This window comes from Amborella trichopoda, chromosome 8 (genome assembly GCF_054954075.1).
Source record: "Amborella trichopoda isolate Santa Cruz 75 chromosome 8, AtrichopodaSantaCruz75HAP2 v2.0, whole genome shotgun sequence".
Taxonomy (NCBI): Eukaryota; Viridiplantae; Streptophyta; class Magnoliopsida; order Amborellales; family Amborellaceae; genus Amborella; species Amborella trichopoda.
The window spans coordinates 13,586,187-13,611,941 of record NC_142343.1 but is presented as its reverse complement, the minus strand read 5'-3'; the positions used below and the strand labels follow the sequence as shown (position 1 = coordinate 13,611,941).

The following is a 25,755-nucleotide window of genomic DNA, read 5'->3' as shown; positions in this document are numbered from 1 at the left end:
GGAACCAGTGGGCAACATAAAAGGTGTTAGCTCCAATAATTCCAACACATGCGATAGGATGACAAGCCTATGTTATAGCTCTTAGTAATTTTATATAATTTCACTGTTCTGATCCAGTGACGTGTACGATATGCACACATCATGATACCGATTCGGGCGGATCCCCTTTGAGAGGATCCGAATGGGTCCAGCCAAGATCCGATGCGGACCGATCCTATCCGGATGTGGGAACTAGTGGACAAGATAAAAGGTGTGAGCTCCAGTAACTACAACGCATGCAACAGGATGGCAAGCCCATGTTATAGCCCTTTAATGAAGTCAACACGTGATAGAAAGCCAGTTTATTGATTTGGAATGCCCTTTCTAAGTAATTTTAAACAATTTCAGTGTTCTGATTCAGTGACATGACATTAGGCACACGTCATGATACTGATTCATAATGTGTACGGTCGGATCCCATTTTTTGAGAGGATCTGAATGGGTCTAGTCGATCCCTGATCCGGATCGCCCGATTCTGGATCAGATCGGCGATTTTTTAAACATTACTTTCAAACTATGAAAGAGTCTGCAATGAGCAGCAATGCTTTCTGAGTTGAAGATAGGCCTTTAGGGTATCTCTGAGTACCGAAACAAGGACATTGCATTTTCTGAGTTGAAGATAGGCGTTTAGGGTATCTCTGAGTACCGAAACTAGGACATTCCATAGGTGATTTTGAAGTTCTTAAAAGGTTAACATGCTCCACACCGAGGACCAAACTGTCTACAATGGAATTTGGGACCAATCTATTCCAACTGTTTAGGTATAATTTTGACCGACCATAACTTTGCCTTAATACATATTTGGGAAAACCTTATTCCTCAACATATTCTTATTTTTTCAAGTAGATTACACATGATAGATGCTACATTTGGGCTAAAGTCTTACTCGCTTAAATTTGAGTTGATGCTTTGGTACATTAATAAATCGCCATGGATATATATGATATACGATCACTGAGTAAAGTGGATAATGTCTGATATATGACCATCGAGTAGAGTTCTAAACTATGTATTAACTTTGATTTGCCTATTATGAGACTCTCTAATAAATTTGCACCTATTTCGAGACTCTTCCATAAATCTACTCCTCATGCCGCCAATGCTCTAATGAAAATAACTCTCATTACATTTTTCAATTCATAGACCCTATATTCTCAAAGATTATTATTGACAAAATACCCTTGATTACCCACATCTTCAAAAGCCTAGATTCATACACTAGACTTGTCGAAAGGATAAAACCTTTCATCCAAGCCACTCCTGATAGAAGATACTACATCCTTCTAGAATGGAATGCTTGATAAAGATGACACGTTGCACATTCAAGATAAGATGAACGTTCCAAAATCAGCAAACAGTCATGCAAAACCACATGTTATCATCAAAGCATGACACAAGGATCACTATGCACACTACTCTGCAACTATCGAACATGATCAAGATCCACTAATTGAAGTGTTTGATGACTATAAATAGCTCTATCAAAGACATCAAAAAGGAGGAGAAGAAAGAGAAAGGAAGAGAGAGAGAGATTGAGAAATACAGTCACCGAGGGATTACATGCACGCTAAAATATTTATGTGTGTCACCATTGTTCACCATTACATTTGTATGAACAATTCATACAAGCCAGCATGGCGGCAAGACTTACTTGCTCATTCTTCTTTCTATATTTCTCTTTTCGAAACATTCATCTATGATTTATTAAACAGAGATATTGCACATCATTGTATGAGACATTAAATGTAATTAAGAAGGTGTTTATTGATACTTTGGAACTATTTGATCCTCAGACATAATATAAAGCTATGCTTACGAATATACGCTGGCAAAGTGATTGTTGAAGATCTTTTGAGTTTGTTTTGTGTTTTTTGCATGTTTCACCTTAAAATCACCCCAACACCAAGCCAGAGGTGATCATATCTCACAGGGAGATCGAACCCTCTATGAGTTGTCAATAGTGTCGGTTGTAAGTCGCTTTGAAATTAAGAATGACTCCTAAATAAATTATACTTAAATAGATTAGATTGCAAGAGAGTATGAAATAAATAAGAAAATAAAGCTGATATGGAATAAAAGAAGAAATAAAATCTAAGATAGATTGCTTACTAACTGTCGGGCCTACTAACTTGGCACTCGGAATAGGAGCCTTGATTAGAATAATATTGATTGGATGAAACCCGAAATCCTTTTGGAAATCACTTTCTTCAAACCTTGAATGAATAGAGAAAATGGTCCCTAAAGATCTAGGGTTTAAAGTATGAAGTAATGGAATAGACTAATGAATTTCTATGCATAGTGACTATGGATTATCATAATTGTAGAGAAAGGTTAAGGTTTCAGGGCTCCTAAGTTGAAAACTAAGGCTTAGATCTTAGGATTTGGGTTATGATGATCGGCCTAGGGTTTTCATTCTATTACTCACCGGTTGACCTTGAGAGGGTAAAAAAATGAGGCTAGTTATAGGCAAAATTTGTTCAAAATTTGAAAGGCTGTAAATCTAGACAAATCCCATATTAACACATGGCTGCATCGCACCTTGTGGTGTTGGATTGCATCATCATATGCCGTACTATGTGGTGTAGGCAGTTAATTATATCAAGTTTCCACTTATTTCCTTGGGATTTTGATTATAATGATATTTACTTGCTAAAATCATGTGATTTGACAGTTTTTCACTCTTTTACTCTTATCTTACCGCAAAATGTGTATTTTTGGGTTATAAGGTTTCCTAAGGTTGGGATTTCATGGGATTTAGGGATTTTCTAGAGTTTTGGGTTGAACTATGGTTAGGTGTTGACTACAGTTTACTATGGAATGTGGTGCACTTGATAAGTGCAGTTCTTAGAGGTTACATGTGTTATTTTAGGCTTATTTCTTATGGTTTTATGGGTCATTTTTCTATACATCAAGTCCAAGGAATTTAGGGAAAAAGCACATTTCAACTGGGTGTTTACACTTTCTCTTGAAGAATTAGCTTTAAAAGACTTTGCTTGATTTTAAGATTTGTAGAAAAGTTTTTGTAGGAATTTTGAAGGGATTTGGATTAGGGTTTCTAGTCTAGGGTTTTCGTAGATCAAATGTCCTAAGGGAATTTTTGAGAAATTTTCTAGGATTTCCTAGGATATTTAGGTTTTAAGGATTTTCCTAACATTTTTCTAGGGATTTTAGGTTCCTAATTTCTAAAAAATTTAGTTTATGATTTTCATAATAGGAGTTTAGGGGGTTTTATATAGGTTTTTATTTAGATACCTCTAAGGAGTAGTCCTTCTTTAGGATTATGATTCCTAGGCTTATGATTTGGTGAAATAAAGTTTGACCAGTCAAAATGCTAACCAAATCTCATCCAAGAATACCTTGGAAATGTTCAAAATTTTCCAAAATTTTTTAGATAAATTTTGTGACCTAGGACAATGTTAGTGACACAGTCGGGTTAAATGACACTGCCTGCGATTGTGGAACCAAATCCTCCCATAGCTTCGGAGATTTCGTTGAGCCCAGCAGCAATGATCTGGTTTAGTACCAGCACACTTTGTGGTCACTATTAGCTTCTTTTTTTTTATGTTTATATGTTGTTATGGCTAAGACCATATTGATTCTGATCATATTTGGTATTTGGATTGATTTTGGTATGATTTGAGGTTTTTGTAAGGATTATGGAGTACAGGGTATGGTGCATTTTACCAGGTTAATGTGGTCCATAGATGCTTAGGTTACCGGTTCTAAAGAATTCCCTTGGCCAAAATTTTAGGGGGGTGTCTAATTGGCCATCTAATGTTCGGGTAGTGTAACATTGAGTCACTCAGCTATTGAGAAAGGCTTGCAAGACAGGGTGCTCAACGGTTGAGGTACGCAATTGACCCCATGGATGGTTTGACGGCGGGAGGTTTAATGGGATTGGTCCCCCATGAATAATGTAACAATTGGAAGTTTGTTGAGATTGACCCTCATGGGCACCGTGTCAATCAGAGCTTCAGTTCAAGAACCTAACCTTTGAAGTTGATCTTGGTTTAGTTGGTCTAGGTTGTTTTGTCTTAAAAGTTGTTGGCTTGAATTGAATGGTCGACTAGCAAGTGACCTATTGTTCAAGTGGTTGACCTTGTTTGACCTTAACCCAGCTAAGGCCAATTGGTTTGGGATGTGTCGAGGGTTAGCTCTCAGCACGACCAAATTAATCGGGTTGGTTTCCTACTAACTCTTGAAGGAGTGTTTCTGGTCTCATCCCTTGACAATTGAGTGCTCTGCAGACCATTTTGACATGGTGATCCACAGTTCCTAAGTGGTACCCTTCGAGGCCATGGTGTCTAGTTGTAGTCCCATGTGGGCATATGTCTGACTCCTTCACTATGGTGTCATGGGTCTTAGGGCTTGTTGTCACTTGGACTAATGGCTTGGTGCACTAGACTTGGACATGGATGAAGCTACAAATTCAATGTACAAGTCAAATCACACCAGGGTTTAGCCATGGGACATCAGGTTTAATCAGACCTAAGTTAACCTCACCTAGTCTAGTCTAAGCCACCACCAAACAAAAACATTTGAAATAATTTAGCCTAAATTTATAGGTCAAGATTAACTGGTGGGGTTCCTAGCTTTAAGAAAATACTAAAATACAACTTATGTCCAGGTACATCTACAAACGTCTATGCTTACAACTTTAGGGAGAGCTTTGGTCTTATTATTGTGGGCTACTCTTAAGCCGAGAAATATGAAGGGGAGCTCACCTCAAAGCTGCATAGCTCCTAACAATCATGACTTCTAGGAGCTAGATGCCTCTTACGAGTTTAACGCTGGTTTTGGGGGTTTTAAAAAAATTTCAGTTCTGGGTAGCCTGATTGGTGTTTGCATTTGTGTGGAAAAGGGCACTAAGTGAGTGGGTGCAAATTTTGTGGTAGGCACATAATGATCAAGAAAGTAAATTTTCTATTTAAATAAAATATTGAAAGCGGAATATATCAAGCTACTCAAAGATTGCAAGTAAATAAAGCAAAAGGCATGATTTTTTTTTGTTAGACTAATTTCTGATACAGAAAAAAAAAATTGAAAATATTGAAAAGGAATAATAACAGGAACCCAAAAGTTGGGAGGTGTTTGAGGGCTAAACTGAGCCAGCGATATGTTGCATCTTTTGAGTAGTCTACCCAAGCAGCACAATAAGAATCACTGGAAGTAGCTAGGGCTCAAATAGGGCCCGAGTATAGGATTTCCTAAGTTCAATTTCAAGGGTGGATTCAAACTGCTCAAAGATTAGTCTTAGTGAACATATGAAATAAGGCAGAAGCCAGGAGCAATGCATTGTGCATAGCTGAGCTTTGTTGCCCCAGAGGCACACTGTGTCATTGAGACAAACATCCCTCTGGACCTTTCTGTCGGGCCTGTTTCTTGATTTCCTGTTTCTGCTTTGTTGGATGGAATAAAGTTTAGGAGTTGTTTTTTTCCTGAATTTAACGCAATTCTAAGCTCAACGGGCTCACATTGTGTGCCAAATTGTTTATATGCAATTTCGAGACTGACCTGACTACTCCAAGTTTCATCTGCCAGAGATCACGTCCAAACTTATATTTTAAAAGTCATAAGAGGTGCATTCCATCAAATTATGATTCACGAGTAGATCAGTCTCGAAAGGTCTCTCTTCTCACAAATTAGCCAAGGAGGCTTAAGTTTGGGTAAAATCTAAAAAAAGATGTTGGAATATTAAAGAATTAGAATGATCGGTGACAAAGCATTCCAAAATGAAAATAAAATAATATTTTGAGATTTAAAATTATAAGATTCATGATTGTGGTGGTTGAGATTAATTACCTAATTTTTATAATTAATCTATAAAATTTAAAGTCCCCAATCCATGAATGAGGCTGTATCTAAATAAATATCATCTGAAACACCAAAATCCCATTCTTCAAAACAACAAATCGATCTATCGTAAAGTAGACAATGATGATTATCTAAATGACCGAAAAATATGGATGGACATTGAGTACAAACAATATTAAGTCAGCTGATGGAGGAAGTCTCACTCACCAATTCCACCCTCTTCCAATCACCAATGGGCCATTGATTGAATGGTGACAAACACTGACAACCACGCACTTCATAATCCGGAGTCCGGACCATAAGGCTGATGGCACACTTTCTCTTCAAAAAAAGGATTAAAAAGAAACATATCGAAAATGAAAACAAGATTTTTAAAAATAGTAATTAACACTAAAGGAAGAATATTTAAGCAACTATAATTAATAGAACTACTCAATAATTTAAGGATGAACACACACTAATTAGTCCCAATTAGTCGAGCCAGTTTTTACTTTGGTTAATCATTGATGATTTTATTTTTTTTGACGAATTTCATCATGGGGACTAGTCTATTGACTCCTAGAAATGAAGAGAGCCTTGAAATTAAAAATAACCTAGAGAGAGAATATAGTAAAGAAGAGGGTGAATTTTAGTGAGAGAGTGGCAAAAAATCGTTTGGTTTTTAAGCTTGTCGTGTAGAGGGTGGTAAAAGGCTTTGTAGAGAGAGTAGGGGCAAATCGCGGGGCTTTGCTGTCACATTGAAAGATCAAACCTTTCTCTCTCTCTCTCTCTAAACGGAAGAAGCATCAGATCTGCGATTTCCGTTCACTTTCCTTCCCTAATGCTGAGAGTCATGGCCGATTCTGATCATTTGTCCTCTTCCATTTCGTGAATTCCCTTCTCTCTATCGATACGTTTAGTTCGATTCCTGTTTGACTTTTGTTTGGTTTCAAGCTTCCTCAATCGAGATCTGCTTTTTTAGGTAACCATTGATTCACTTAATTTCATTTTCTCTCTCTTGTTGTTTGTTTTGATTTCTCAGTGTTGGGATTGGTTTTGCCCTAGATTTGTATTTGGAGGGAATTGGGAATTGACTTCCATGGCTGCCGCACCTGCTAGGGCTCGAGCTGATTACGATTATCTCATAAAGCTTTTGTTGATTGGTGATAGTGGTATGAATCATTTCTGTTTCTTTTGTTCGTGGGTTTATTCTGTAAATTTTTTGTTCAGGCTGCATTTTGAGTCAACTTTCTCGAGAAATGATGGTTTTCCTTCGAGATTACTGTCTTTGTTTGTGTTCTGCTATTATTGATCATGAATGTTGTGATGGGGGGTTGTATTCGCCAGTAATTTTATTTATTACCTTTATTGGTGCGATTACATCTAAGTAGGTTTTGAACCAGCTGAAAAGGTTCTCTTTTTTACTTTTTATTTGGTTTTCTTATTTAATGTATTGATATTTGACCTTATCCATTGGATTGCCATTATGCATAACTCTGTTGGTATAGCTCTTATTATCCTGTTTTGTGTAGATCACCGTTAGTTGTCCAAATGGTTATGGGTGTACATCTTATATAATTCATTAGTAAGGGCTGCATGTACATCTTATATAATTCATTAATAAGGGCTGCAGACAATGGTGTTCTAATTGATCATTTTTTCTTCTTTCTATGATTGGAAGACAAAAGTGAGAAGTAAATTTTGTTGTTTTGTGATTGGGTAGGTACATTTGTGGTCGTGTTTATTGCTTTCATCCAAGCTTTGTTGCAGCCCCTTACTCTTGACTTGATTCTTGCTTCACCTTTTGGATTTTCTAGTCATCATGTGTTGATTGATAACATATGGAATATAAGTAAGGCAGAAGGAGGCGCAATGATTGCAATTGTGGAATCCATATAGTGACGCAGGGGATATAAGCCCCAATTCAATTTGCTTATTTGCTTTTCCATTAACCCTGAACACCCAAGAATGTCTCTAATTTGGTCACTGTCAACGTTGGCTGTAGAGGTGAGACTCTGATACTCTTTTCCTTATGTACTAAAAAGATGTGTCTTTTGTTTTCTCCATCAATGGGAATAAATGCCCAAATCTTGGGTGTTTCATCCAATGCTGGATGTGGAGGGAGGTAGTTTGTGGATTCCCGTTCCCCAAATTTTGTTTGTCTATCTCCTTAGAGGCTGTGAGTGTTATGGACCGTAATTTCTTTGTGCTCTTTACGAAGTATGCCCACTTTCAGGCATGAGAATAAACGACCGAAGTCTATGTCTGTCGTTTACTTGGGTCGGAAGGATGAGAGTGAGGATTGTAATTTATTTGGTGTGGTTTGCCTATCATTTTAGAAGTTCTGAATGTTATGAAACATATAATCGAGTGAGGCTTGCATCAATGAGTTAGGTTGATGAGGATGTGGTACACTATGATGATATCAAGAGCTATATCATGCATTATGTCTTTGAATAGCCAAGCTATCCATTTGGATCTGGAAACCCAACCTAAACACTTGAGCCACCTTGCATTATGCATATCAATAAATAATATTTTTGGTAAAACTTTTCAAAACTAAAATAAAAATAACTAAACTTTGTATATATGGGTCATTTGGATGCTGGGCAGAACTTTATCTATTTTTATAAAATGCTGGTCTCTAGAAAAAAAAAGGCCCGTTTGGCAGTACTACTTCTTTTCCCAAATCCAGGTTTAAAATTGTCCATCAATCCTGCTTTTGAATTACCCATTCAAGACTTGGTTGTCAAAAACTCTGGGTAATTTTTTACTCAGGGAATCTAAAGCAAACCTGACCACACATGCTCACTCCATTTCCAATGATTGATCTCGTCTTCCTTATCCCAAAAACCTGGTGTTACGAACATGTAGGTTCAAACAGTTGAAATATAAAGCCTAGGTTCTATCCAGATGCTACCCAAACCCAAAAATCCAGGTTTAAAATTGTCCAGTCTTAAAAAACCTGGGTTTTGGATAAAAAAACCTGGGTACGTTTCTACCTCCAGCAAACCCACCCATATTCTGTCGAACCCGCATAATGAAAAACGGAATTTATTAAGAAAATCCTGCAACCTTAATTTTACCATAAGACAAAAGAAAAAAAAAGAACCTGTAACCCCAGCATTCTAATTGAGATGTCAAATGTAGTAGACTACAACTGTTCGATGACTGTTTGTTTGCATAAAGGTTCTCACCTAGGACAGCTTCAAACAAAAAAGATTCTCACCTAGGATGTTGACTTTCGATATGTGCTGTATAATGGCACAAAATAATGAAAACGCTAGGTGTGTCAATCAATGGTAGTGGAGATGTTACTTGCCTTCTACCCTAGAGGTTCAGGGTGCTAAGGAGGCTGGATCCTTATTTGCTTTATACTAAAGGAGAAAGCAAACAATTAGGAAAACTAAAGACTCGAGTTCTTCGCAGGCATCACTATGCTACTGATTAAGAGTCTTTCCAAATGTAAGATTGGTATGATTTATCGTGATAATCATTATGTAACGGACTTTAAATGCTAATAAGAATGGAACTTGTTTGTTAGTAATTGGATGAAGTGAGCTGTATTATTCTTCAATTGACATACAAATAATTCACTTATTATTAAGAAATAGGAGTTGGCCTATCATTATATGTTTGTCTGAGCTTAATGTTAAATATCTGGTAGAAGGCTGCTACTCTTGTGAAGTAGCAAAACATGTTACTCATGCGATGTTATCTGAAACTTTAAGTGGCCCCAGAGGCGTGAGAGGCCATAGAAAGCTTCCTTTTTCGAGAAAAAAATAATCAGCTTTCTTATTTTTATTTATTTTTTATGTATGAGTTTGTCTTACTATTTTGTCACATGAACAAACAAAAATAATAAACATGCTGATAAAAATAAGAAGTAGAAGTATTATGCAAAATTGTAGAGACTCATTAGGATATAAGATTTCGCCTTCTGATCCAGAGCAAAGTGGACAGAGGGAAAAAGTCAATTTGTTGGAGGTTCCATACCTTTATAAATGCCCCTTGCTCTAAGTTAGGTCCTGTTTTTATGACAACTCGCTGATTTTTAGTTGTGAAGTTGTTATTCTACCTACCAATCTTTGATGAACTCTTGCTTGTAATATTGCAAGGAACTCTTTAGGAAGTTAACAAGGTTAGTCACCCCTTCTTTAAGGTCCATTGATATATTTGTATTTGGTTTTCTTCTGGCTTTAGATATGTTAAATCTGAAACTTCCACTTTCTTCACTTCCTGTTACTGCTCATTAGGACAAATTGTCAGTGAGAGCATTTACTAATTCTAAGATCAAATAGAAGGCTTCCTTGGAAAGGACATCAAATTTTGCAAAATTGATTTCTGGTGGAAGGCTGAGGATATCTTTTTATTTAATACTTGGTGACCTATATAAGGGCCTAGAGTTTTCAGTAACTGTGAGGTTATTAGTGATTCTTTGGATGCTTCTCATGTTTGTGGTGGTCAATTAGAGTATATATCGATGCTAAAAAAATAAAAACTCATTGATGCCTTCCTGGCTTCAAATAGGCAACACTTTGAAATTTCGCAAAGGTCGAATGGGGAGAGAGGAAAAAAAAAAGGCGAAGAAGAAAAATCTAATGTGGACTTGAGCTTTCCTTTTAATTGGAGGTTACATGATCTTTAAAATTGTGGCCTCAGATCCTCCCACTCCCATCAAGAGCTATTTCTTTAGCGCTGTAGATCAAAACTCTAGTAGCAAGCTTATTATGGTGTGGTTCATTAATGCAAGTGAACTGAGGATTAGATCGAGCAATCTATTCTTGCCTGCCGCAAAGGATAGTTAGGGCACACCTCAGAAGTTGAGCTTCTTGAGGATGCTTGGATCGTACAACTTGGATGAAAGTTGGAAATCATTTTATGCTGTATTTGCAGGAAGAATTCCATCATGTGTTGGAATTCAAGATTTACACTATCTGAAAACAGAAGCAGACCCAACTTGCTAATCTCCAGCCCCATAATGAGTTTCTAACAGTTCAACCTCAGCACTGGAGGTTTACATATTCTTGTTTCAGAATCAATATTTCTAGTTGATCCTGGTGTAGTGTCACTTGGTTGCATCCTCAGTGCAACTTGATATATACCTTTGAGAAGGTTTTATGCTTGTTAGTTATAAAACCAAATTTAACATGTCTGATGAAAAATGTAGGAAAAAAACTGCTTGAGCCTCAGTTATCTTGACTATTCTGAACATTGGTGGAAATTCCTGTCTATTTAATCATATAATTGGTTGCCTTTCTTGCTGAAAATGAATGGTGCTTCTTATTCAACGCTTTCTAGGGTCTGTTATATGGAAAAGAAATGGTGGGATCTGTAAAAAGAGGGACTTGTTAGGAAGGATTATCAAGATTGCGTTTTAGTTTCAAATATTAGATCATGGTACAATACAAAATGGGAGGTGCAAATTAATAATTGTTCCATTGCTGGGAAATACGTAGACAGCTGGATGATAGACATCTTGCCTCAGTTATCTTGATTATTCTGAACATTGGTGAAAAATTCCGTCTATTTAATTATATAATCGGTTGCTTTTCTTACTGAAAATGAATGGTGTTTCTTATTCAACGCTTTCTAGGGTCTGTTATATGGAAAAGAAATGGGTGTAAAAAGATGGACTTGTTAGGAAGGTTTATCAAGATTGAGTTTTAGTTTCACATATTAGATCATGATAGAATACAAAATGGGAGGTGCAAATTAATAATGGTTCTTTTGCTGTGAAATATGTGGACAGCTGGATGATAGACATCTTCCAGTGATATGAGCTGGTTTTTGTTTTTTTTCATCATCTTTAGTTTAAGGATTTTTCATGTAAATTGGGCATGGGAGATTGTGATTTTAACTCTGCGTCTATGTTATAATTGGTAAGAGGGGCATTTTCAATTTTGTCCCTCTGCCCAAAAGTTTGTGTTCTTTTAACTCAGTTATGAAATATTGGTATAAGTAAAATATTTCACACTTTTTATTCTAATAAGGCCTTTGTGTTACAAATGTCGATATCCCAAATAACTCTTTAATTTAAAATAAAAGCATGATATTGGTGTTTTAACGGGACAGATTCAATCTCTTGCCTTTTTAATTATGCACCCCTGTTAAGTATTAAAAAATATGAACTGTCGTTTTGTTCTGCCACCTGAAACATGAGTGGTAACACCTGGTGCGGGTGATTGTTAAAAGAATGATGGTGCGTGTGCGACTCCTCCCCCCTTATGGAAAAATCGAGGTTTCTAGCGGAGGGCCAAAAGTGCCCCTACTGCCATTTCTGACATCAATATGTATAGGTGCTCTTTTACCATTCAGAAAATCAGATGGGTAGAGTGTTAAAATAAGCATCTCATATGGGTTCTGTTGATAATAGGTGATGGGTTGGCTTTGGAAGGGCCATAAATTTGTCTTTCTGTTGGGAAAAGTAGTCCATTTTAGACTCCTTCCCTGTTGTGTATTTTGATGTGGTCCTTCCTCAATGCCCTCTTCGTCTAGCCATGAGAAATTTGTCTGCTGATATTACTCCCGAATTAGGGCTTTACCTTTGAAATTATTATGTGAGGCTAGTGATATTTTCATGTACTTCTCTAGAATGGTTCAAATTCATCTTGGCAAAATTCTTGGGAGTTGCTCGGTTTGATTATGGTGGAGAAGTTGTTGCATCTTCCTGGCAGTCATTTTCTTCAACTTAAGGGGATTGACTTTTGCGATTTTGAATGTTATTATCTCTAAGAACAGAAATCTTTTATGAGCGTCAACCTTCTTTATCTCATTGAGTCTGTACCTGCTTTTGCCTCTTATTGGGTTGCTGTGATATTTTTATTCCTTCATCGACTAGAGAGAAATCTATTTCATTCAGTTCTCACAATGCTTAAGAAAATTGACATTGTGTAGAAAGTTTAAAGTTTAAACATGCAAAGCAATAGAGGTGGGGGGAATCTAACTTTGGTAAGATTTTAATGGGGTATCCTCCTTAGGGCACATGTTTAGTTTCTTGGTGTCCTTAATTTCTGCTTGTAAGTCTTCGGACCTCCAAATTTTGCGTATACAGGTGAACTGAGTGTTAAAGGCCTGTAAATAATGATATCGTCTGGTTTTGAAAGATCATGTGTACTTCCTTTTGGAATGGAAGGTTTGTTTTCTGTGCTTGCAATGTGGTGGTGAGCCTTTGGTTTCTAGCAATGCGAGGATCGGTGCTTACTAAAGAGTCTCAGATGCCTTAGCTAGGGGGCCTGATGCATATTATGCTTCACACTCTTTGCAGTATAACTGCGATGCATCCTTTGAGCCGTGCCAAAAGTAGCCCATGTGGAGTATTTTGTTAATGATTCCATCCATTGGATGGAAATGATGGTTGAAGACATTAGGTTTTTATCTCCTGTTTTGAGGGGAATCTGAGGTAGAAAATGTGTTGGAGATATTGTTTGGCAATAAACTTTGAGGGACAGATGTCATTTGTTTCTGGCTGTGAAGATGGTATTTGTTCTGCATCTTGTGTAGGTTGTATTGTGGTGCCTGTAAGAAAACTTGGGATCTGGTCTTTGAGTGGCTACAGTCTGAGTTGGCATCCTTTTTCTTGGCAAACCTTTTATTTCTAGTCTTTCTTGATTTTGTGTATTCTGTCTTTTGTTGCTTTGAGGATCAAAGGATACTGTAGGATGCTCCATGAGGTGGTGGCTTGTGGGGCAGGGATGCTATCTTCCGAGTTGGGAGTTGGCCATTCTCCCAAAACATCTAGATGAGTTGTTCGACATATGAAGCTCTAATAGGATTGCATGAGTTCCTGCAGTGACTTGGAGATGGAGGAAAGCAATACATAAAACGGTTTGGTATTGGAGAATTGAGGATGATAACTTGGCGGCTTGTGGAGTGGATGACTTGGAATTTTTTTTGGGGTTAAATCAGTGGGGTTAACGAGCCCCTACCTGTTTTGTTTTTATTAATGAACATAGGAAAAGGTTACATCACAGAGGAGAATATGTACAAGAAATTAACCAGGCCTTTTAAGAGGGACATTGGCATTAACCCGCGACATGAAGGGAGTGACAAAATTAAGGGGACGGGCTCGCCATACTGTGGCTTGCGTCATGAATGCCACCTGCTTAGCAAGGCAATCAGCAGTCAGATTCGCCTCCCGAAATACATTTAATATCTGCCATTGGTGATCTGCGAAGGAGGAGAGCTTTGCCCTACAATTGGACAAGAGGATACCTCCATGAGGAAGAGCTGTGGTAGTTGAGTGAGTCAACTAGCAACTTGGAATCACTCCCAATGATAAGAGGGCGACAATCCATCTCATGCGCCAAGGAGATGCCTTGATCCAAGGCATGGAACTCAGCGGCATTATTGGATTTGGTGTCAAGAGGGACAATAAAGGCCACTTACAAAGCCACCTATATCATTTTTGATGATCCCCACATCCGACGGTGCCTGGGTTGCAAAAGGACGAGCCATCAATGTTAAGTTTTAAATACCCTGTGGGTGGGAGAGACCATGCAAACGAGACTGGGTTGGACTGGGGGGCGATATGCCACTTAAGCTTGAGGTTTGTAGAAATATGAAGGTCAGAGGGGTGGAAAGCCCAACCCCTCCCTTCTGCTAACTTGCTCACAAAGTGAATGATGGGCCCCATGAGGTGCTCCCTAAAGGTCCTTCTCCCCTTATGAGTATGTGCATTACGCTTGACCGACAAGTGCCAGACAGTGGTGGAGAAGGTGGAAATCCAAATGTTCTTCGTGCCATTGGATATGAACTGGAATTTTAGCCACTTTGCCATCATCATGATTATAGATTGCTCGAGTGGGATGCGTTTTCCAAATCTCCAAAGCACCTGCGAAAACACACATTGCATAATGATATGGTCAGTTGACTCTTCCTCTTGGAGGCAGAATGGGCATCCAGAGACCAAATGGAGGCCCCTAGGTTGGAGAAGGCTCGTGGTGGGCAATCGGGAGTGCAGGGCGAGCCAAGTAAATCACTTTGCTCTAGCATGGGATGGGGTTTTCCAGAGAGCCCTGAAAGCTGGTTCTATGGGGCGCTTTTTGTCTGATCTGGTCCCAAGCGTCACTTACAGAGAACTTGCCATTGGCTTAGTGAATCCATACCAATTGGTCCGGAGAGGGGTAAATAGGGAGCATATATGAATAAATCTCCTCCCATGCACAGATGAGTGGAGTCGAGGTAGGTATCGGAAGAGTCCATTTTTGTGGTGTACCCTCAATGTAGTATGAGACCTTGGATTTTGCCCGGTTCCCAAAGGTCTCGTGAGCATCGGCACCATATAGCTCCCATAAGGAGGACTCTGAAAGCCATGGGTCGGCCCAAAAGTCCATCAGCTTGCCATCACCAAGCATCCATCTTACATTGCCTTGCAATCTACTCAAGCCCTTTAGTATACGCCTCCAGGCATGTGCGCAGCTCTTAAGGTGAGTAGTCCAGATTGACGAGTTGTGAAAGTACCTGTGTTTGAAGAAGCGGGAGAAGAGAGAGGAGAGATTGGAGATGATTCTCCATGCTATCTTCATCATACCCGTCATATTAAAGTCATGAAGTCTGCGAATCCCGAGGCCCCTTCATCTGTTTTTGACATATAGTATCCCAGTTCACCAAGTGCAAACCCCTATTCTTTGAAGTCCCTGCCCACAAAAAGTTGCATTGGAGTCTTTCAATCGTAGTGCAAGTACGGCTAGGGAGACGGAAGGAGAGCAACCAGTAAATGGAAGAAGCATTGAGTATTGATCTTAAGAGTTGTAGTCGCCCTGCAAAGGATAAAGATAATACCTGCTATGAGCCAATCCTAGCAATGGTCTTCCTAATAAGATTATGACAGTTTAGATGCTTCAAGGGGCCATGAAAAAGGGGAAGTCCTAGATATCTGGCCGAAGGTCCCCCAAACCAAACTGAAGTTTTTGAAGCACTTGTGCTCTCGGACTGCTACTAACCCCAAAGAACATGACTTTGCTTTTGTGGTGATTGAGTTTTTGACTTGTCACCCCACAAAAATCATCAATGATGTGTCTAATGGTCCTTGCCATTGAGTCTGAAACCTCACTGAAGATGAGGCCATCGTTTGCATAAAGAAGATGAGTGACCCCATAGTTGCACCCCGATGGGAAAGGCGGGGGGGAATGATTTGTCAGCAGTAGTGGCATCGATCATTCTACTGAGATAGTCCATGTTAAGGCGAAAGAGGTATGGGGATAGAGGGTTACCTTGTCTAAGGCCTCTCTTACTCTTGAAATAGCCCACAGGGGATCCATTATGCAAGATGGAGAAAGATCGGGTAGTGATCCAATTCTGAACCCAAGCTATAAAAATGTCTGGAAACCCCATCGCATGTAGTCTGTTGGATATGAACCCCCATGAGACCCTGTCATAGGCGTTGCTGAGGTCCAACTGAAGACACATCTTCGGTCTGGCTGAATTCTTGTGGCACAAGGAGATTAGTTCATTGGCCATGAGGACATTATCAGTGATTAGTCTCCCTTTGAAAAGTGCACCTTGGCAAGGATGGATTTGTCCATTAAGTACCCTCCTGAGCCTGTTTGTCACTATCTTACTAATGATTTTGTACAAGACATTACAAAGGCCAATTAGTCTGAACTCCTTCATAGTAGTGGGGCAGGAGACTTTGGGAATCAGGCATATAAAGGTAGAATTAACGGCCTTGAGAAACCTTTTTTTACCAAAGAAGTCCTTAAGAGCACTTAAGAGATCACTCTTGATAACATCCCAACTGAACTTATAAAACTCCATCCCAAAGCCTTCTGGTCTCAGTGCACTTTCTGATTTCATATCCCATACGCACTTTCGAATTTCTTCCAGGGAAATGTCTTTTGTTAATGCATCACATTCTTCCTTTGTAAGCCGCATGTCTAGAAGGAAATTTTGCAGCCGTGGGAACCATTAGAGTGGCTTCTTGTGTCTCAGGTACTAAAAGTTCCTCAAAATATGCAATGATATGGCTTTCAATGGCTTTAGGGTTTGAAATTTGGTTGCGGGTGGAGTCTTTGAGGAAGAGGATTCTATCATACCGCCTTCTGACTATGGTGGACATATGGAAAAATTTTGCGTTAGAGTTCCCTTCTTTAAGCCAAATTTCCCTTGATTTCTGTCTCCACATACTCTCCTCATGTGTTAGATATTTTTTCAATTGGAATGCAAGCTGAGTTTCTTCCATCGTAAGGGAAAGGTCATCAGGATTTTCACTTAACATATCATGCAGGGTTGAGAGCCTATCTCTGGTATCTTTATCTTGGTGTCAACTAGTCCAAATGTCCTTTTGTTCCATCTACTTATATCCCCACATAACCTTTTGAGTTTGGCTGCAAATTTGTACATAGGGGTGCACCAAAGCTATACCTGCCAAGATTGTTTAATGAGGCCCATAAAGTCCGGGGCGTCCTGCCACCTGGTGAAGTATTGGAAACGTTTAGGGCCAGGTGATGGTATGGGGACAGGGGAGACAAGTAATGGGGAGTGGTTTGAGGTGCCTTTTGGTAAGAGTTCAACCTTGACCTCAGGCATTGCCAACATCCACTCTATATTAGCCAAAGCTCTTTCGAGTAGCTCTCGAATGCACCAAGATCCCAAACTGCTATTCGATCATGAGAACCACCCTCTCGGGAAACCCAAGTCAACAAGGGCACAATCCACTTGCATCTTTGCAAAACTCTCAGAGTCTGGACTAATTGCATTTCTACCACTAAGCTTCTCTGACCGATCCAAAATAGAATTGAAATCCCCAAGCACAAGCTACGGCCTAACGCTATTGAGCTTGATGTTTTGTAGGTGGTCCCACAGAACCTCTCTCTGCCACAGAATTCCTACCATACACTCCTGTTATGATGAACGACAGTCCAATGCTAGGTCGAGACACCTTTGCAGTAATGGCTTGGTCATGGACATTAATGATATTAATAATATAGATATTCGGGTTCCATAATAGCATAATTCGTGATTTTTCATTTATCTCATTGATCACAAAAGAATTATAAAACCAAACCTCTTAAACCATCTTCCTGCTAATGAAACTTGCATTTTTGTTTCCAAAAGAAAGCACATTCCAACATCATATTTTTTATAAGATTTCTAATATCTGATGTTCGACCAGCTGTATTGATTCCTCTAATATTCCATGACATGATAGACATGATACAAATTGACGAAATAATTAAGAGGAAGAGGTCGTACTTGGGGGGTGACCACCCCCCTCTTGTTGCACAACAGTGGATTTTCTCTTTGGGGTTCTTTGTGCCTTCAATGTCTTTTGTTTCTGCTGGTTCATATTAGCTCTCGTCTTTGATGTCGTCTTAAGAGAATAACTTGCACCTTCAGCACCTTGTTTAGCATGGGCCTCCACAGGTGTACCAGCGACATTTGGGTTAGGTTGCTCGACATCGACTTCTAATATAGTAGCAGTCCTGTGGGTAGTGACAGCCGAGTCCTTAGCCACAGCTCTTCTCAATCGATGGGGAATGGACACTGGTTCACCCGGAACCACGATCATCACCAGTCGACTGACATGAAGAGTCTGCCGGCACTTCCGAAAAAGTGTGGGGAGTGGCAAGAGCGTCATCACTGTGGGTCGACCCTTGCGAAATTTTGTTGCCCCGCAGTTGCGCACCATCATCCGCAAGTTTGAGAACCTCATCTTTCTTACCCTAACCACGTTTTCCTATTTGTTGGCCCTCTACCAATAACAAGCCGTTCATCATCACTTCATACCCAGCTGACCCCTGTGAGGTCGTTTCCTCATCCTGTACTAATGGAAGAGCATTAGTCAATTGACCAACTTGAGGGTTATTCAATCTTGCCATTTCAATATGAGCAACAGAAGGTTGCACCTCATGATATTTTCCATAAACGTGCAAGAGACCAGCAGCTTCCTTCTTGTCTAGGGTCAAAGAAACGTCACCATCAAGCATGCATGCCTTTGTTATTTGCTCTCTATTGTCTTCAAGCATGGAACTTGTATGCTTCTTATTACTTTCCAATAGTGGCAAAACCAAGTTTATACCAAGAGCGGCTTTAACCACGTTCCCACATTCATGGGCCACATCCATGAGTGTTCCAATGGTGTGGCTATCCCCAGTGTTGTCAGCATGGACGTCTTCTCTCTCCTCAAGAGAGACATCGAGAAGTGTTTCCTTCTTCCTTATAATAGGAAAAATTGGGGTTGGCTTGGCCATTGGATGTAGAGATTGGTGTAGGCAGTTCTTCTTCAACATTTCTTACCCTCGTTGATGGCTGGCCTCTACTATCGTCGTGTGATTCTGAAGATTGAACATTGGTGTTGTCCACACCTCTTAACCGCGGTCGGGGTTGGACTTCATTGTCATCCATGTTTGCATCCAGCACACGTGGGGGGCTATTGGGTGCCACGTCAGTTCGGCGTTGAGGGGGTCACACTGGAATTATTCAATCGTCTCCCTGCGATCATGCAGAAGATGTGCATCTTTGGCCGTGGAAACCATGACCTCGTCATTGTCCTGCAGATATAGAAGGGCCTCAAAGAGGCCTCCATTTGCTGTAACTGGTTTTTTCCTAAAGAATAGCTCCTTGCTGCCCTTCTTGACCCGCCAAATCTCCTCACCCTTGGAAGATGGGGGGTTTCTTTCCTTGGCTGAATTGCTGGTTACAGTGGTATTGAAGATGGATCTTCTACAGAACTCACTTTTATGCTCGAATGCTTTTTACATTTTGAGCACATAACAGGAATGAATTCGTAGACAACCTTTTGCCTTCTGATCCTTCCGTTCAAGTTGATGAGAATTTCATCTGGACACTTCATGTCGTGCTCCATAGCCACACGTACTTGGGCATCAGGTCTTGACTTTAGATGAGTGGGCTTGTCCTTAAAGATCGGTTTACCAATTAGGGAGGAAGCTTGAACAAGATTTCTAGTTCCCAACACGAAAGGGGAAGTTCTGGAAATTTAACCCACACGGGCACTTTGCATAAGTCTTTCTTAGATGGGAGCTCATTTGGAATCCATTTCTGTAACACCAAGGATTTCTTGTTGATGAACCATGGTCCCCCCAGTCATCGCAATCTCCATCTCCTTAGCCGATTGAAATTTGAACAGCAGGAAGTCGTCGCTTAGCGAAATGATCTCCTACTCCGATTGGGTTCTCCACATTTTCGTGAGCATGGATTTCATGTACATCCATTCAGGTCTTCTCCCGAGGAAGTATCCAAGTAAACAGTTCTCCCACCATGAGGCGCAGGAATTGTAGAGATCTAATCCACCATGGCGCACCTTTTGCCATCCACCATAGTGGCATGTTCCACTGGTCATGTTTTGAAGTAGGCAACCCGACTTTGGACCCCATGGTTGCCAAACGGGAAGAGGGATGAAGAGGTGCCCTGTGACCACATGTTGGTGCTAGTTTTGTTCGAGCACGCCAAATATGGCCCATTCGGTGCTGAAGATGGGTCTTCCAGACCCTTGGAAGCACTTGAGCCAGTGGCAGCACACAAGGAGGGAAACTCAGAAGGGTTGAGATACAAACTAGGGATATGCTCATCCCCTATAGGTGAAGAAGGGCAGCCCCCTTGTTTTGATGCAATTAGGTCAGTCCCCTCTTTGGGGGTAGAGGGGGCTTGTTGTTGCAGCACGAGCATAGAGGATGACAAGGCCTCAAGCGCTGCAGAAGAAGAAGGCAGCAAGGAAGAAGAAGGGTCAGAAGGTTTGGGCTCCATAAGGGCCACCATTGCAGTAGGAGAAGACCGCAAGGAAGGCCTGCTTTACTTTGATTGTTATGGAAGAACTTGCTTGGTTATGGAAGAAGATTATCAGCCTTTGAAGGAGACAGTTTTGTGGCAGTGGGGTTTGGGTCGGTAGATCATTTCATGGTTTTCTGGTTGGATTATGACAGGAAGACTTCTTGAGATGTTTTATGTATTTTAATGGTCGAGTTTTTTGAAGTTTCTTTGGAACATGCTAAAACTAGTGAAAGGAGGAGGCTGCACTTGTCAGGAACTTCTCTCTGTGCCTCTCTCTCTCTCTCTGTTGTTAAAGTTTTTTTCCTAAAAATTTATTATTTCTAACAGTTTTAGGCTTTCACTCAGAAATTCGAGATATCTGTTCTTTAGTGCTCACTGCATAAAGTATTTTAGCTTTTTTTTGTTTGATTTGGAGGAAGTTGCAATGCGATTGAAAATCAAACTGGAACATAAAATTTTGAGAGGGCCTCATACCACTAGGGTATAATGTGAAACACACATATTTTACTATGTAGTTTGTTACATGCAAGTTATTCTTTTAGTTTATAAATTGTCATATGGTTTGATTCAGCTCTGATGTGCACAGGCATTATTAAGAAACTTTTGTGATTCTTTGCGGGATACTTTTACCATTTACCTTCATATAATTTGTCAATTTTCTCTTTATGCTGTGGATATCCTTGTAGCTCAATTTGTTGTGTCCATAAAAGGGGAAGAGATAAGAAAACTGATTAAGTGATGTTGGGATCACATGGACAGGGGTTGGGAAGAGTTGCCTACTTTTGCGCTTTTCTGATGATTCTTTCACAACCAGTTTCATTACCACCATAGGGTAAGTACTCCTGGTATCACAAATTTTTAAAGAGTTTTGTTCAAATTGTCCCATTCTGCTTGAGTGTGCAGCCCCCAATTGTAGGATTGACTCATTGATCAAGAAAAATTTCAGGATTGACTTCAAGATCAGAACAATTGAGCTTGATGGCAAGCGCATCAAACTGCAAATTTGGGACACGGCTGGTCAAGAACGTTTCCGAACTATTACAACAGGTAAATGGCCACGTTTCTACAAAATGAATTTAATTGATCAGTATGCCTTCTGAAGGTTTAATGATGTAATTGACTTTCTGCTGCAGCTTATTACAGGGGTGCCATGGGTATCTTACTGGTGTATGACGTAACTGACGAGTCTTCATTTAACAGTATTGCCTGTCCCTTTCCTTTTTATGATTGATCCAAAGCTTGATTCTAGTATTTTCTCCTGTGTTTCTTAAATGAGGTGTGGCTAATATTGATGTTTTTTTCAGACATTAGGAACTGGATACGTAATATTGAGCAACATGCATCTGACAATGTTAACAAGATACTGGTGGGCAACAAGGCTGATATGGATGAGAGCAAAAGGGTAATGCATTTAGCTTTTATGGCTGCTGAATTTTAAACTTTTTTCTTATGGGTGTGAACAAAACATAGCAGCCAAATTTGTTTGTATCTGTAAGTGGGATTTAAAACATTCAGATTCTGAGCAAGCTTTGTCATTGTTTTCATTTAAGCTTATGACCAAATTTCAGAGGATATCACAAATTTCAGGGATAAACATTTTTTTAGCAAAATGGCTACATGTGTTTTTACTAACTATAAAACAACGTCTAGAGTTCATCTCTGACTGAGGTTTGGTCTGAAATATTTTTTAAACAAGTTAGTGAAATTGGTCGGACTTACGGTGAAAGACTTGTGTGTTTTGAAAGAAACTGCCATTCTGCCTTTTATATCAAGTATTGAGTATATATGCTTTTCCATTTTTTGTCCAATTACTAATGATATCCAAGCTAAAACAAAATGCTAAAATCCACTGTAATTCTAATAACAACTGGTCCTACATGGTCATGAGGGTCATCACCGTCTAATCGAAGGATTGCATAGTCAAGACAGTGGAACCCACATCAAATTCGTGTCATGTTCTAGTGGTTGCCACTCTCTCATTTGCATGGAAGGTGACGACCCTCGTGATTATCTCCCTGTCATCGTGATAGAGTATATTTTCCTGGAAAATTTTCCACCTGGCTGTCCAAGCAGCATACTAGAATTTTTGAAAATTTGCTGAAAATGTAAAGCCTATTTATGAGCACACACTTTTATCTCCATGGATGCTGTGAATTAATCATCAAATGTTGCCCTTTTACCACCTACCAGGCTGTACCTACATCTCGAGGTCAGGCACTGGCTGACGAATATGGCATCAAATTTTTTGAGACTGTAAGTTTTCACCAATCTATCCATTTTCTTTGTTCTCCCTCTGATTGATTATGCACATAAGGCCTTCTAAGCTTTCTCAAGAGACAAACGGTATATGTAATGGTGCAGAGTGCAAAGACAAATTTGAATGTGGAGCAAGTTTTCTTTTCAATAGCCAGGGATATCAAGCAGAGACTGGCTGAAACAGACTCGAAGGCTGAGGTATTGTTTCCATTAAATTTTGAACTCGTTTCTTCTCTTTTTATATTCAAGAGTTGATCAAATTCAGGGTTTTGTGAATCTTGGTGTGTTGTTATTGCAGCCTCAGACAATCAAGATCAACAAGCCAGAAGCAGGGAAGGCTGATGGGAAAGCTGCTGAGAAATCAGCTTGCTGCAATTCTTAAGAGAGACACATGTAAAGGGGCAGTATTCAGAGGTGACTTCAGATTTCAATCGTTAAGATAACGCTGTGATATGTGGTTGGTGTTTGTATTCTTCTCTGTAATTCTTTTCGACTATAACTACTCTCTCTCTGTGGCTCGCTCGTGTGGAATGTAATGTTGTAGTCATTCTGGAATTAAAACAGTTTGGTTTGGTGTTCTATCTAATATTCACATCGGATGCATCCATACTGAGATCTTAGGATAATTGTTTGTGTTTCATCATGTGTGAATTGCATAATATACAAAAGCTTCTGCCATCCCTACATAGGAGATCATCATTTATCTTATCAATCTCTCAAAAGTGAGGTATTTTTATCTAGGTTGCTTCAGAGGAGCGTTAGGCCAATTAAACTTAGGGGGTCTAATGGACCTGGACCCGATCCGAGACCCGACGGGTATACCTGACATAGGTTTGGGTATGGGTCGAGGTTTTGGACCTGTGGGTAGGGTCTGGCCTGCGGGTCCGGGTTCAATAAATGATTCCCGAATAGTCCCGGGTATGGGTATCGCTATACCCATCCTAGCGCGTACCCGGACTCAGATTTATCTATACCACACTATTAAGCAAGTGTTAAGGGGTGGATATGTGTCGTAAAAATAAAAAGGCATCGTAATGTTACAGAGGTTGTAGGACATATACCTCATGTTTAGGGGGAGGAGAGATTAAAATTTTGTGCATGTAGAGTAGAGAGTTTAAGAAGATAGGGTAAAGATCTTAAGAAGAGATAATGTTTCCATAGCTTATTGAGAAACAGGAGAATTTGTTTTAGCCAATTGTTTTTTAAAATTTGTGTGCAAAGAGTAGATAACAGAGGATATTTACCTTTTCTTAATATTTTATGCCTGAAGAGTATTTAATTTAAGGAGAGTATAAGAGATAATCTCTTAATACAAGATTTTAAGAAATCAACATTTTAGTAGGATTTATTCAGTAGGATTTATTCAAGAGAATATGTATAAGAGAGAGATAATGCGAGAGTTTAGGAGAGATTGAGGAGAGAGAGTATGTACAAGAGAGAGAATGAAAGATTTTAAGAGAGAGTATGTGCAAGAGAGAATATGAGATTTTAGAAGAGATTTTGGAAAATAAAGATTTTAGTACGATATGTTTGGGAAAATATGTACAAGAGAGAGAGAATGAGATATTTTATGAGATAGTACGTGCAAGAGAGTGAAAATAAGATATTTTAAGAGAGATTTTGAGGAGAAAGAGAGTATGTGCAAGAGAGAGGAAGGGGAAGAGGAAGAAATGGGGGAGGAAAGGTTTCTATACTTCCCCTACAACATAGAAGATTTATGTTTTTTTTATCATCCAACCATCCAATTTTGATCAAGAGAGCCCCTCACCGTTTGATCTTAGATTTGACGTCTCATTTATTTTTAGTTTTTTTTTATACAAATTGTATAAATATGAAATTTGGTACCTTCCATCTTCTCATTGGGGTGCACATATAAAAAAATATTAAAAATAAATTTTCAATAAAATATAATGATCAAAATACCCCTTGAAACTTTTAAGGGTATTTTGGTCATTTTATTTTATTGAAAATATTTTTTTATATATTTTGTTAGTGCGAGTTTAATAGAGGATTGGATGTCCAAAATTTGGTGTCAAAATAGTTTATAGAAAAAGAATTAAAAATAAAATAGTGTAACCATTGTGATTGGGGCAATCTTAGCCCTCCATCCAATATTGACGGTTGGATAAGGGGAAGTATATAAGTTTTATGCTGTAGTGGAAGCGTAGAAAGTTTGCCCATATCTTAAAATCTGTAGTTATTATTTCTTCACCTAAAATATCTCTATCATATTAAGAGTGAGATTTCATATCTCACGCTTTGTTAAGACTTCTATCCTAATTAAGTTTATAAGTCTTATAAATAGAACTCTCTCAACCTCTCAAAATAGTTTCACGTGCCACTCTCAACCTTTCAAAATAGTTTCACATGTCCTTCTCAACCTCTCAACAAGGTGAGCTTCATTTCTCTCTCTCTGTTTATGCGTGATTTTCATAAATTTATTGATTTATGGTTTTTAGTTTGTTATTTGGATTAAGGAAGTAATAGCTTTTTAGTTTTTTAATCAATGTTTTGGCTATTTGAAGTAAGAAGTTGAGTTAAGTATATGTTAGGAATTTGATAGTTATTGCATGCTTTTCATGTTATTCTTCTGTTTTTTTGTAGTTAAATTTTGCATAAAAGAAACTTAAAATTTTGTTCATTGATGGCTTTTTAGTTTTTAAATTAATTTGGCTATTTGACGCAAGAAGTTGAGTTAAGTGTATATTAGGAATTTTGATGGTTATTACATACACTTCATGTTATTCTTCTGATTTTTTGTAGTGAAATTTTGGATAAAAGAATCATAGGATTTTGTTCATGGATAAATTGAATTACCTATCTAATTTTTTTGGATAGTATCATTATGTTCCAAAACTGAAACTGGATGGACATCGGCTTATATAGTATTATTATGGGAAACTATTAATGTTATTTAAGATGAATATATCGATTATG

General features: G+C 39.0%; 1 protein-coding gene across 1 annotated transcript; it reads left to right on the top strand.

The window, feature by feature from the left end:
• Positions 1–6,569: 6,569 nt before the first annotated feature.
• Positions 6,570–23,397, top strand: LOC18438330 (ras-related protein RABE1a). The gene is made up of 9 exons (XM_006848522.3): positions 6,570–6,814; positions 6,898–7,004; positions 21,322–21,394; positions 21,509–21,609; positions 21,696–21,761; positions 21,867–21,964; positions 22,753–22,815; positions 22,924–23,016; positions 23,117–23,397. The coding sequence occupies exons 2-9, from the start codon at positions 6,932–6,934 to the stop codon at positions 23,198–23,200; spliced, it is 651 nt and encodes a 216-aa protein (XP_006848585.1). The 5' UTR covers positions 6,570–6,814; positions 6,898–6,931; the 3' UTR covers positions 23,201–23,397.
• Positions 23,398–25,755: the final 2,358 nt, after the last annotated feature.

Coding starts and splice junctions, on each gene's coding strand:
- LOC18438330 (XM_006848522.3), top strand. CDS start 6,932: ATGGCTGCCGCACCTGCTAGGGCTCGAGCTGATTACGATTATCTCATA. Junction 7,005..21,321: donor TTTGTTGATTGGTGATAGTG/GTATGAATCATT, acceptor TCACATGGACAG/GGGTTGGGAAGAGTTGCCTA. Junction 22,816..22,923: donor GCATCAAATTTTTTGAGACT/GTAAGTTTTCAC, acceptor GTAATGGTGCAG/AGTGCAAAGACAAATTTGAA.